General features: G+C 35.7%; 1 protein-coding gene across 3 annotated transcripts in view; it reads left to right on the top strand.

Annotated features, from left to right (window-relative positions):
* Positions 1-14,822, top strand: part of gabrg3 (gamma-aminobutyric acid type A receptor subunit gamma3) — a 189,260-nt gene that overhangs the window by 43,800 nt on the left and 130,638 nt on the right. For all 3 annotated transcript variants that reach the window (XM_055214370.2, XM_055214368.2, XM_055214369.2), the window contains exon 3: positions 5,647-5,714. In XM_055214370.2, the coding sequence (XP_055070345.1) occupies positions 5,647-5,714 (68 nt within the window). The remainder of the gene's footprint in view (positions 1-5,646; positions 5,715-14,822) is intronic.

Raw genomic sequence — 14,822 nt, 5'->3', positions numbered from 1 at the left:
AAATCGAGCAGGAACAAAACATTTTACAGCTGATCGCTGTCAAAAAAGTTCATCGATAACGTCCCAAGGATGACAGCAGCAATGACAATGTTTTTAATATTATAAAGTATAGTGTTTTGATTAATGCCATTAATGTTTTTTTTAAATCAGTGTATACCACTAGTCAACTAAATGAATATAACATGGCAAAGATTAATGCACATTTATATATTGATTCAATAGATTTATAGCATTTTGTGAAAAAAAAGTTTTTATAATACATCTTTGAAAATCAAATTATGGATTTGAATTTTTATTGTTATTATAACCTAATTGTGCTATTTGAAAGTTTGTAACAGAAAATAGTGGTTTTGATCTTGTCACTTTCTTGGTAAAGAAAACAAATTTTTACCCAAATTAGTCAAAATTAATTTATTGCATTTTGGAACCAAACTCTTTATATTCTCATAGTACATATCGCTGCATCTTTCCTATGAAGTGTCCACTAAAGGCATTTTGTTTTTGTCGTATGGTACATATTGTGAGTCAGCCTGGGTTGAAATGCTACATTAGCTGACACCATATCCTGCTAACAATATTATCTAAATGTCTTTATGCTTGAATTTGCATTTGGTCGTTTTGTTGGTTTCATGAAAAATTAACCCCTCCTCCATGTCTCCAGTCTTTGTCTACTGGAAAAGCTTTTCTAATGGAGGGTTGTCAGCAAAGCTTTCACTCATATTGAAATTTTCAGTTTCTTAGCATTTTTCCAGACTTCCACTTCTTTCAGTAGTGCTTTTCAGCCACGCTTAGTGCCAGTCAAACCAATAGTTTAAGATGAAGATTATTGTGATCAACTGCTCAAAGAGGAAATCTTTTAAAAAAGAGATTTCAAATGGATTTCGGGTTAGAACAGTGTGGAATGTAATGGATCGCAAACATTTCGACCTTTTGGAGCACAGACCGTTTATTCATTCATCTCATTAAACGTTGTCAAACATTTATTTGTTTAGCCGTAGTGAGAGGTCCTCATACACAGTCAAGATATCTCAATTCTTTCTGTGCCTTCAACACACTCCACTTCAATCACATATCTTCAGCCACTAGAGAACGTGACACGCATACTGTAGCAGTGTGTGTATAATGTACGTTTTACTATAATCAACAAAGCTTTCTCCACACCACACGCTGCAACGTTCTGAAAACAGCTTTGTTGTATAGTGAAATATTTTTTCTGTGGTGTGACATAAGCTTGTTGCATAGATATTATATAAAAAGTACATTGACAAAGCGTTACCAAAGTTTTGGTGGATTTTCTAATAGCAGGCATGGGGGTAAATTAGAATTCTAATCCCATGCGAATTGACCATCAATATTACAGACGTCCTTTGGTATAGTTACATTACTCCAGTCCATCTACCCCCGTAGAAAACGAATCCCGTCTGAATAGGGCTTAATAGCCGTCCACAGCCTAGACATCTAGGCTTAATCAAAGCAAAATTTGCTCTGTCAGTGGAAATTTTATTGCAAAAAGTCACATTGCATGCTGGGTACAAAGTATGTGTGTACTGTACGTAGGTGTCAATTGAAAGTTTTCAGTCACGTGACCCACCAGGGGCTTTGGAGGGCAAAAAAGCAGCAGTTTACATTGGGCTCTCCATAGAGAGGCAGCACAAGCCAGTCAATTTTCCATCTGTTTCAAGCCATGAATATTTAAATCACCTCTCAACATATGGAAAATTAAGATATAAATACAAACTACAAGTTTGGGACACTTACGATCTATTCAAAGCACTCGATTTTGTATTTTATAGTCACTGACAGATTCCTGCCAGACCGCCACTTTGATGATGTTTAAATCTATTTTGTGGAAATGCTCTCGCCTTATACTGCCGCCAGGATTATAATAATGTTAAGATTATATCATATTATATTGTATTGTAATAGAGGTGGGCGGTATGACCAAAAATCAATTTCAGGGAATGAGACATTTTATTTCACAGTTACGGCATATTTCACAGTATATATGTTTTTCAGTTTGTATTGTTTTAGGAATATAAATATTTGGAGAAATTTGCCACTCACTATAGCTTTTAACTAATTTAAAATATGGGCAAGTTAAGGTTAGTGTTGGACAGGTGCTATGAGGTGATGACCATGGAGTCTCGACGCTCCGTTCTCTTTACTTTCTATTAGACTGTTTCTTAACTGTTGCGTCTCTTTCTCTTCTTACTGATCAAAGATGTTCGTAGTATGATAAGGTGACCAGGGGCCTGATGTATAAAGCTTGCATCTTTGTGTCTTTGTCGTAGAAAAGTGCTTAGTGCCACGTCAGGGTTTGAGCAGACGCACATACCGATTGCTGCAGGTTTTTAAAAATATAAGCCATTCTTGCTGCTCTAAAAGGATTTAAAGCAACACTATGTAGTTTCCATGTAAAAATGACTTACATCTCCCCCATGTGGTTAAAAAGCGCAACAGTGCCTGGTATCAGACACTTTCTGCAGGCAGGGGAAGGGGCGGGGCTGTGTGCTCTACCCTCCACCGCCACTTTCAGAGTGTGCTTGTAGCAGCTAGGAGGCTGCTCAGGTTGCAGCAACAGTACAATTTGTCCAGTTAAAAGTTGTTCTGTCACTGAAATAATTTTAGAGACATTATTTAAAGGTAAAAAAACTACATAGTGTTGCTTTAAACATTGCAAGGTGCTTTTTATGTGTCAATGACATTAATAAGGCATTGTTTAACTCTTTTCCTGACATTGATGAGTTATCTTGTCAATTAAGAAAAAACATTTGCATAAAAAATACAATTATTTCTGCTTTTTGCTTTTTTAAAAGCAGAGAAAAAATATAGATCGGTTAAAACGTTTTTTTTTTCCTCCATACTTTTTGTTTGTTTGAAAGCAGAGGGTCTTTTCTTTCATTTTATTTATTTATATGTTTATATATTTTTAGAAGAAAATTTTCCTGAAAGGCATTTTGTGAAACTTTTGTGAAAATTACAAAAAAAATGCTTGCAGGCGATCTTTCAAAGGCTGGTGGAGAATGAGTTAAATGCGGGGATTTTAAACTATTTAGCACAATTTCAAGATCGTTTGCGATTTATAGAAGACGAAAAAGAAGAATAAGTTTTATTTAGTTTTTTGGGAAGACTGAGAAATAAGGCATTGCAATAGTCCAGACGTGAAGTGATTAATGCATGAATTAAGGTTTCAGCATCAGCTAAAGTGAGAGAAGATCGAAGACGAGCAATATTACGGAGATGGAAAAAAGAGTTTTTAATTAAACCCACAACAATAAAAATATGAAAACATTCAAAAAGGTTTTGTTCCCTTTTTTAAGTTCATAGATAATAACAAATACGATTTCAATGATATTTTGACTATTGAACTAGGAAATGTTGCCACTTTTCATTTGAAAAAATCTGGTCAACTTACACTATGAGCAAATGGCACATCAAACAACATAGCTCCAGCAGCACATGTGATATAAACGTGAGTTTTGTCTTAGCTTGCTTAAAGTTCAGAAAACTGTACAACTATTAGCATTATGTGCAAGAAGTGCTTTCTGTATTTGGCGACGCAGCTCCTTTCGCGCGCCTCGAGAGACCTCACGCCAGAGACCTGCTGCTGCATGAGCACAGAGAGAGCGAGAGAGACCCGTGGTGGATTCACTGGCGCTTATTATGAATAGGGCTGGGTATCGATTCAGATGTTCCAGATCGATTCAATTTCGATTCACAAGCTATCAAATCGATTTGATTTCGATTCTCGATTCAATTTTCGATTCCAGATCTCGGGTCGGTTTTTATACTCGATTCAACTCAATGAGTATAGATTTAATACAAATACTATATTAATAAAAAAAGAACATTGAACAGCAGTTTACAAGTGGGTAATTAATAAAAAGAAATTAAAAGCCACAACACTACTGTCGTCGTCTTGCTAGCGAAATCTAAAATATCTCCATACCTCTTACTTTTTATGTGAAGGTGTTATCAACATCGATGAAGCACCCAAAACCGCCATTTTAAGGACTAAATGGAAGAATGACAGGCTCACCTCTCGCTCCTTGGTAACATCGCGCAAGGCAAAAAAGAGGGTGACATCTAGTGAAGAAGACTAGTAATTTGATTAATGTTAATCTTACGTTCAAAGTTTGCAGAAAAAAAAGAAAAAAATCGATTCTGCTCTTTGAGAATCGATTCTGAATCGACCATGTTTTAAAAAACGATTAATCGAAAAATTTATTTTTTTGCCCAGCCCTAATTATGAAATTACAGAAATGACTCGTTCATCTGTTATTAGTAGATTATTTTACACGTTTCTACGTCACGTCTAACATGCCAAGCCATGGGAGTGCCACGCCCACTTATTTACGTTCTGCGGTATGCACGAAATAAAAAATGTTACGTCTGACATTTTATTTCATTGTGATTTATGGCTATAATACAATGATTAATATATCCAGTGTTTACATGAGGTTACTTATACATGAAGTGGTCACTGAAAATGCGAGTTTATATTGAAAGCTGCCCTTGTTTCTCCTCACTGGGGACAGAGGTTCATGCGTTTACAGAATGGCACAAAATTCACAAGTTTCTCCTTTCTGGGTTTTCTTTTAAAGCATAGCAGGGCTCCAGACTAACTTTTTTCACTAGGAGCACGGTGGCCCCAACTGAAAATTTTAGGTGCGCAACCAGAAAATTTAGGGGCACACACTGTAAATCAACATGCTAACCAAATATTAAAATTTCTACTATTTTCCACTGTATTACTAATAAATACTTTAATGATACATGCAGAAAGTACAATGTGCTGTTTCAAATTCAGTGTCACATCACAAAAAAAGGTCAAATGTACTGGTCGCACATGTGCGACTGGATGTAAAATTCAGTGGCACACTCTCAAATTTTGGTGGCAAAATGCCACCATTTAGTGGCAGTCTGGAGCCCTGCATAGCCTTGTCTCCTCATCGGTAAGTGCATTTTAATGTACAACAACTATTCGATGTTTAACCTAAATAAAAGAAATCAATCACTTATAAACATGCAAATAATGCCAGATACTGCTTTCTTGCCCTCCAGCGGGGCAATCCCTTAAGTGCGTGATGTCACATGAAAACTATCAATAGATGTCAGGTTCCAGTGCATTTTGTAAAGTAACTTGCCAGAGAGTGAAATAAATGTAGAAGAGACACATACTGTGCTATTGGCAATGTACAAATGTATTTGTTGAACTAGGGCTGTCAAAAGATTAATCGCGATTAATCGCATCCAAAATAAAAGTTTGTGTTAACATAACAAATGTGTGTGTATGGTGTATAATTATTATTCATATATAAAAACACACCCAATTATGTATATATTTAAGAAAAAATTATTATATTTATATATAAAATATTTATATTCATATATAATATAAATTATATAAATGTATATACAGTATTTAAATGCAAATATTTCTTAAATATATACCTGAATGTGTCGGTATTTATATATACATAATGTTTGGACACAGTACACACACATATGTTATGTAAACACAAACTTCTATTCTGGATGCGATCAATCGCGATTAATCTTTTGACAGCCCTAGTTGAAACCATTTGTTTTAAGCATTGTTGTCTCTTTAACCATCGTCTCTCTCTCTCTATCTATTTTTTTCAGTTAAACCGACAGTCATTGATGTTGATATCTACGTAAACAGCATTGGACCTGTGTCATCAATAAATATGGTGAGTAAAACACCCATACAGTTGAACAGTATAAACTATTCCTCTTTAACTTGCACACGATCTCAGTTCAGTGCCAAAGGTGACACATGGGTTTGGTGTGAAAGCAGGGCCACTAACTTTCCCTTTGAGATGTGAGTTCAATTCTTAAGTTTCAGCACCCATGCGGCTCAGAAAAGCTTCAGGGGAAATAGAGAGGAAGACACAAAAACAGAGATAATGGAACAAGAGCACAGAAAGAGGCAGCAATCTTGGTTTTTGTGCAGTAGTTGGCACTTGCAGTATTATTAGAAAAAAATAGCTAAATCTAATGTTACAAAATAAAAAACAGCTCCTTTATTCCACATTCACGTCCATATCGATAGATATCATATTGAAAATATAGACAACAGCAACAGATCTTTGGATGATAGATTCCTCTCTAGCTCAATTTAGTCTTTAAATCACAATACATCATATTCATCCTTGAAAATATAAGTGTGTTTTCACTTCCAATTATTAAAGTCCGGGGCTCAGAAAGACAGGGAGAGAGAGAAAGGATGGTTGGATAATGACTAGATTCCAAACAAAGAGCTGAGAAAACAGTAACTATCGATTGATATGTCACATAACACTGACTGTTAGAGTTGTTTTAAAGCCTTTGGGGAGATGTATCTCAGAAGAGTTAACTCGATATTCACAGGAGACGATAATATTTAAGAGTATTAAAACTTTCCAAGGTCTTTACACAAGTTTAGGGCATGACTGTCAGACACGACATCTTTCTTAGACTGGCATTTAAATGGAGCCGAGGTCATGCCCTCTGTAAAATAATTCAATGCATGCATAATCACATGCATTATTTGCATATTTAGCCAAAGGAGGCAACAAAAAATAATTTCTCAGAGGAATTTAGCATTCATAATGGCATGAATGGAAGTCACTTAACAAAAATGAAAATGTTATGCATCTGACGCAATATATACATATATAGTTATCATAAATTCACTTAACTTTTTATTTGTTTATTGCACGAATTTCATGAGATGAAACGGTGTCGCTTTATTTTTTTGCCAACGACAGTTTCATTTTCTTTTTACAGCTGGCACTTTTTACACTTTCCACTTTAAAATGGTTTTACACAACAAATAAGCCATTTTATACAACAAAATATAAAAAATGTTATCATTTATTAAAAGAAATAAATATTCTTTTGCTTGTTTTTCATATTGTAAGCATAGCGAAGATCTTAATAAAATCTTATAATGTTCAGTACTCAACACCCTCCCCAAGGCTTTAGTTGCTATCATGCTACAGTCCGACTGTTTGTGTTCTGCGTTGGGTCACTGGCGTATTACCTGATGTGGAGAGTTTAAAAAAAAAAATGAATGAATGAATAAAGACCTAGGCAGAAGCCACAATAAATGTATAAATCTTGCACACTATGAAGGTTTGGTTGTGCTGGGGAGTGAAATCGATTTGGTAAATGCTGTTGTAGTGTCATTCTGCCGAGATTCATATTGTTCCCAGACTATGCGTTTACATATTCGAATTGTTGAATCTCGCCTATAGTGGACTGATAGTCGATTCATCGATGTGTGTGTGCATGGGTTGGGAGGAGGACCAGACCAGGTAGTCAACAAAAGGCAGAAGGCTATAAACATTTTGTTAAATGATTTCTCATAACATTTTTAAGCCACAATGTACAAAACATCACACAACAAAAACATTTTCGTTAACTAAACCTAAAAAATAACAAATGTGATCCTGCCTGGGAAGCCAGTTCAGTGAACTTATTTAATTTACTGTAAATGATAAAAACTAAGCTTTATATACAATTCCTTAAATGTTAATTTATAACAAGAAAAATACTGAAATTAATGATTTTATACACACTTTATTATTTTGCACAGAAATCTCTGTATTCCATTTTGGGTACAGAAACACTTGATGATTCTTATATCATTTTTTCAGGAATCTCTTTTCTATAATTTGAAAGTGAACACAGACCATAATATTAAATCACAAAGAGAGACAATCGCGTCAAATATAGTTTCGGTGCAGATATTTGTTGTGTCACCACCGAAATTAAAAGAAACACCTTATCTGTTTTATAGCTCAACTTTTGACAAAATAAGCATACTGTTTTTTAAATACATTTTAAAACTTGTACCTGTCGAAAAAAAAGTTTTTTTTATGTTTAGTTTGATGAAATCCTAAATATGATCTTAAATATGACACACAGAGCACCTAGCGCGTTCGGCTAAAATTAAACTAGAAAATTTACAGAATTAAACTAGATCATAATTTACCTTCATAATAAATAAAATAAAACATAAAATAAAATAAGGTCAGAGTCAACTAACAAGGTGCAGACCAAATGTGTGCAAAATGTGTGCAGGGGAACAAAACACATGCAACAAATAGTTAAATCCGGTAACCCTGAGTGATCTATAAATAAAATAAAAATAAAGAAATTATTAAAATAATGAAAGTATAGCCTAAATTGCCAGCTTTGTCTTTTTAACTGCAGAAACAAACGGCTTCACAATGGTTTATTAACCTGCAAACCTCATATGGACCATATGGACGTGTAGCCCTCTCACAGGGGTTGTTGGATTTATTAATCCACTTTATAAATATATATTGAAAGCTACTTTTTCACATATTATTTGAATAGTAATATAATAATGATAATAGGCTGTATATTATTGGGAGAAAGCTGTTACATATAAAATCAGATAATGTGCCCCCCTATATAGCCAAAATTGAATGATACTTATTTTATAACACGTCTGCGACGAATCGACTGTAAGTTAGGTGGTCTAATCAGGCTTCTCCTATCGAAGCTTCAACTTTTCAGGTTACCCTAATATAGTTCACTCTATACATTGTTTAAGGCTTAGCTAAGGACTCTCACATACTTGCTTTAACGTGACAAACTTGAAAACAATGTAACATTGTTTATCTTATCGGAATGGTGTGGTATAGGTCCAAGTTTCCAGAAATTAGAAAAGTTGTTTTTCTATTTGTGTGTAGTATTATTTAGCGTAATGTAGTATTAGGCAGTATAAATATTTTCTACTTTATCAGTCACAAGTGCACTTTTTGCACTCTGATATAGGCAAGAGCTAATTAATCAGTTGTCACTTTTTATAGTTTTTTGCTTTAACAGACTGTATAAATTACCAAGCCTTAGAAATATAAATGTGGATGTATTGTTGTCTTAATTTTAAATGGAACTATGTGCAAGAAATCTAATTAAAGGAATTGAATGCGCAATCAAACTAAACACGACTAAAGATAAGAAAATACAGGCAGGAAGTAGTACCTTTTTGAACCTTATTGAAAAGGTTTTGGATATGGTCACTAACATGCAGCGCTAGTTTGCTGTTTTTTCTATTCCTAACTTTTTAACTAGCAAGTGGATCTGTTCATGTGCATAAATATAAGATAATTATCTACCAAACCTCCTTCTATTTTAATGGACAGGAAATACAGTGTGTCATTTACCTGCAATTAAATCTGGCCATCATTATTAAAGTTTATGCTGTGATGGTAGATGAGGAAATCGACCTTAATAATTAATATGCACAGGATGTGCCAAACCATTGTCAAACAGGGGCAAACTCTCTTTATCTCTTGTTGTTTGTGTCACCAGAATTCCCACTGAGCACCTCCATAATTATGCTACCTAACAAATTTAATCATGCACTGATTGTTGTCTTAAAGGGTCTTCATCTGGTTTGTTGTTATAATGTCTAAAACTGAGTCTGGTATAAACTGAATATACATTAACAGAGAAAGACAGTACAGGAGTCTGTGGAAAAATCAAGGTCTGGTCTGCAGCTTTTTTGTCCAGGAACCACCTACTTAGACAAAAAGTGGCCTCTGATTGAGTGACCAACTACAGTGCAAATCCATATTTTCATATTTCATCACCAGCCAATCAGATAAATGCTTGACAGACAGAGCAAGTGCTGTTTAGTTTTGTTTAGTATGCATCAGACAGTCAATATAGGGACCTTGGGCGGTCTACGTGTGTGCCGCCTGAGATTGAGTCTATTACCACCACATCCTGCTTGCCCCCCTCCAGTGGCACAACATTTACAAAATAAATTAAAGGCCGAGACAGGATAGACAGAGACCATTTCCCCCAACGCAGCAGGTTGCTTTTAACTGCATCTAATTCTTCATGTGCCATGTAAAATGCTTTGGATTATGGGTAACAATTATAGGAAAGAATACAGGATTAGTCATCGCAGCAGGCCATCACCATCTCAATACCCTGCAGATGCAGGCAAAGGGCGGGATCCGTCTTTGTTCTGAGTCCTTGTCCCTATAGAAAAGGTGAAAATAAACACGTTCTCCAAGTCTGGCCACAACCTGTTAAGCCCAGATATTGGCTCTTTCGCTTGAGAAACCATTTCATCCTCAGCTTATACTTCCTTTCTTTTGGCCCGCTCATCTCCGGGAAGAGACTGTGGCTCATCCCAGTTGCTTTACTCTAAAACATATTTGAGTACATGGCAATACATGGACTTGGCATGCACAGTAATACACAATATATGTTGTTTTTGGGTATGTAAAATATGTTGTTTGTAGTTATGTTATTATTTTTATTGCTTCAATGAACTACAAACACTATAAAAATACTTTGCTGCCTTAACATTTTTTGTTAAATCAACTCAAATTTACAAGTCATGTCAACAGAGATAAAATATAGTTGCGAAAAGTCAACTTAATTTTATAAGTTATAACAACTCACCTGTAGTTATAACAACTCATCTCTAGTCAAGATAAATAATAATAAGTTGAAATGACTTGCAGTGTTGTTTTTGGCAGCCCTTTTAGTTTTAGTCTTAGTCTTTTGGACGAAAATGCTTTTTTAGTTTTAGTCACATTTTAGTCACTTATAAACTTGATAGTTTTAGTCAAGTTTTACTCGACGAAAACGCAAAAAAGTTTTAGTCAAGGTTAAGTCAATTTTAGTAAAAAAAATATTCTTTAACAAATTAATTTAGGATAAAAAGTGCCTTGCCTTGTTACACTGCAAAAAAAGACTTTCTTACTTAGTATTTTTGTCTTGTTTTCAGTAGAAATATCTAAACATTCTTAAATTAAGATGCTTTTTCTTGATGAGCAAAATGACCTAAGTAAAAAACTCTAGTTTTAAGACAAATAATATACAATTTAAGGGAAATTGTCCTTAAAACAAGCAAAATTTTCTGCCAATGGGGTGAGAAAAAAATTGTGAAATAAGATTTCTTTTTTCTTAAACACTTAATTCAAGTAAAAATTTCTCACTCCATTGGCAGATATTTTTTGCTTGTTTTAAGCACAAATTCACTTAAATTGTATATTTTTTGTCTAAAAACTAGTATTATTTTATCATTTTGCTCATCAAGAAAATACATCTTGATGAATTTTTAGATATTTCTACTGAAAACAAGACGAAAATACTAAGTCATTTTTTGCAGTGTATTTAAATACACCACAAAAAGTATTGGAAATGGGCTTATGTTTGACAATTAGATACATTAAGCTTACCATGAAATTTGTCACAAGCCGAATGTCGAGTAAAATTGAATGTATATGATATGTTAACAGTGTGACTTGTTAGTTACCTTTAAAAAAATATTAGCGTGATGAGCCTTCAGGTGGCGCTTGAGGTTGGTGGTATTCTTCCCACCTATTTTGTGGCCACATTTACCATCGTCTCCCAATATGCATTCCGTTTTTCTTTTTGATGGATTATACTGAAAGTATGTCCATAAAAAAGTCTCATCGTTTCCGTTTATTGGCGTCACCACCACGGTCCTTCGAACTCACCACACCCGCAGGTGTGTTGTTTTTGTTGTTGTTTGAAATCGGGTGCGCGTGCGCGGCATGGCGGTAGCCGGGTGGTGGGCGTGAGTGAGACTGTCGCTGCGTCCCAAACTGCATACTTCCATACTATATAGTAGGCAAAAAGCACTACTTCTCGTACTCTTTGTCTACTATATAGTATGGAAGTAGGCGGTTTGGGACGCAGCGAGAGTTGACCCAAAACAAGGATAGGAAGCGGCAGCATTGCTGATACTTTTTAGCTAAAAACAGACAGATTTCACACAAAATAGGCAGAAATTACATGCATTTTGAACATCAGACTTATAATAATTTTTGTTCCGTCCCGTCAACGAAAACTCGAAAGCGTCTCGTCATGTGTTCGTCACCTTAGAGACATTTTTAGCTAGTCATCGTCGCGTTAGCGTCATAAAAAATAGGTGCGTCAATGAAATCATTTCGTTGTCATCATCGTTGACGAAAACAACACTGATGACTTGTAAATCCGAAAAAAAGAAAAAAAAAAGACTTGTAAATCCGAGTTGATTCAACAAAAATTTTTAAGGCAGCAAAGTATTTTTTACAGTGAACAAATAATGAAAACAAATCATTTTCTATTATTTTCTAGGTGCGCACTGGGAACAGTGAAATTCTGTCATCATTTACTCAGTCGTATGTTGTTACAAAGCTGTATTCATTTATTTGTTCTGATGAACATGAAGGAAGATATTAAAAAAAAAAAAAATGTTTGCAACCAAACCATTCTTGAGCCCCATAGTAGGAAAATAAAATACTATGGAAGTTAATGGGGTTCACGAAAGGTTTGGTTACGTACAGTCCTCAAAATATCTTCCTTAGTGTTCATCAGAACAAAGAAATGTATACAGGTTTGTACCATGAGAGTGAATAAATGATGACAGAATTATAATTTTTGGGTCAACTGTCCCTTTAAGTCTGCTGCCATCTAATTAAAGCCCCAGGGCAGCTATTTTGTATTTTTTTTTAAATCTGACAAAATTGATTCATGCTAAATAGCTATTTTGAGGCTCTTGTGCATCCTAAACTTAAGAAATAGAAGAGACCGGAATCAAAAAAGCTGATTTTAACTAAGAGGCGGGACTTCCATTTCTATAGCTGCAATATTGAGCGTTGCCATTTCTTCCATTTATTTTGCTGTGAGTGAGCCGTCTCCACCTCTTTATAATGCCTCTGGATCGATACGCTGTGATACCTGTGGGAGAGACACTGAAATCCCATTATTGGTCCCTAGTTAACCAGTACACTGCCATAACCTGGCTGTCCATCTGACATTTTAATTCATAATTATTAAAACCAATTAAGAAGTACCTCGACTATGAAGACCTGTATGCTTTACTGGAATACTTTTAGTTGCCTTCTACTAGAAACACATAAAATATATTTTTATTATTTTTCAACATTTTTAACATGTAATGATGCAAATCTATGAGTTTGACACCCTGTATCCATTTGTTGCATATGTCATTATGCACAATTGATCAAACTTTAAAGTAGGGCTGCAACAACGAATCGATTAAATAGATAAAAATCGATTACTAAAAGAGTTGGCAACGAATTTCATAATCGATTCGTTGTGTCGCTTGACGCAGAGACTTTTAATAAAAGAAAAATATTCGGTTAAGCGCGGAGCGGAGTGAACACACTCGCACTGCGTTCCAAACAGCATACTTCCATACTATATAGTAGGCGAAAAACACTACTTCTCCTACTCTTTGCCTACTATATAGTATGGAAGTAGGTGGTTTGGGACGCAGTGTGTCGGTCTCTCTCACGCACTGTTGCTTGCAGAGTTCGGCGCCTCATAGACAGGGCAGAGAAAAGACAGGGCAGCACGCAACTCCACAGCGAGCGGATACACTGGCAAGAGCAGGGGTGCGTTTCCCAAAAGCGTCGTTGCTAACTAAGTTAGCAACTTTGTTGGTTGCAATGCAATTTCCCATTGCCAACCAACTAAGTTTCTAACAAGTTAGCAACAATGCTTTTGGGAAACGCACCCCAGAGCGAGACCTTCAGCCTGTGTGCCGGGGCTTAGCCTGTGAAGGCCACCATTATGTTTTGCGCATAGTGCATTCTAAATAAATGACGTTTAATGGTTGTCAGGAAATGTTATGAAATCGTATTATTTGACCCTCTTAAACGAATACTGATTGTGCTGGAGGCGGTCTGTGATTGGATGAAAGGTGTTGGAGATCATTATCAAGTGTCATGATTAGCACTGCTGCTTACTGCTCGTGGCGCCGCAACAATTGACAGGTGAATGACATCAGAGTATTTCGATAGCAGTCTCCTCTGTATGATTTCTCAAATCGCTCTCAAATCGCTCTCAAATCGGTTGTTGTGGCACCACATGAAGTCGAACAAGCTTGTTGTGTCAGTCACTGGCTAGATCAGCATAGCACGCGGGACGTCTCATACAGGACAAATAAATTAGGCTCAAAATACGGGACATCCTGGCTAATACGGGAACCCTATAACCAAACAACATTGCATTAGAACTGGGCAAGAGTCACAACCTGCGTCTTGAAGAGCCGTAATTAGGTTTCACAGAGAGTGTGCTAAGGACGATTTGGAAAATAGATGGTAAGGTGTTTTAAACAACTTTGTTGAAGAAATGTGGACGTTAATTTCATGTATGCTCGACTTTTAAGCAGCGCACTTTTTATTCCCTGCTGGGTTAAGAAATTATGCACATTTTGAACTGCAAGTGGATTTATTATCCATATTTTGGTGTAAACTGCAACATCCTGGGACCAAACAATTTGTGTGAAAAGGGGATAATAACACGGGGGTTCTGGCAGAGAGGTATTCACAAGGGGTTAAGGCTTGGCTGCTTAGCATGAAAGTACACCACCTGGATCGAAATCTTTCTCCCTTGACGGCCATTTAAAAGTAGCATTGCCAGTGTTTTCTGATGAAATAGGTTTTTTTTGCAACCAGCATATAAATCGTAAATATTTTATTACTTTGTGGTAGTTTTTTGCTGTTCTGCCACATGGACCGTTTTAGAGGACTCTTACAAGAGTGAAGTGGATGTTTTTATTTTTTAAGTTTTACTTTATGTCGCTACTTAGGTTACTTGCTGGTGAAGTCTCCGTATGTGCATTGTGATTCCCTCTAAAAAGACTAGCTTTAGACCTGCATGAATTTCCACACTCGGTTATGCTTGTTAAAAAACATGACTCATGTGCACATAAGCAAAGATGGGAATTTTAAATTGTGTATTTCCAGGAGTTTTCATGGGTCCCTCTTGTTCAACCAACCCCAACA

The sequence above is a fragment of the Misgurnus anguillicaudatus genome, chromosome 8 (genome assembly GCF_027580225.2).
Source record: "Misgurnus anguillicaudatus chromosome 8, ASM2758022v2, whole genome shotgun sequence".
NCBI lineage: Eukaryota > Metazoa > Chordata > Actinopteri > Cypriniformes > Cobitidae > Misgurnus > Misgurnus anguillicaudatus.
This window is presented reverse-complemented; position numbering and strand designations above follow the sequence as displayed.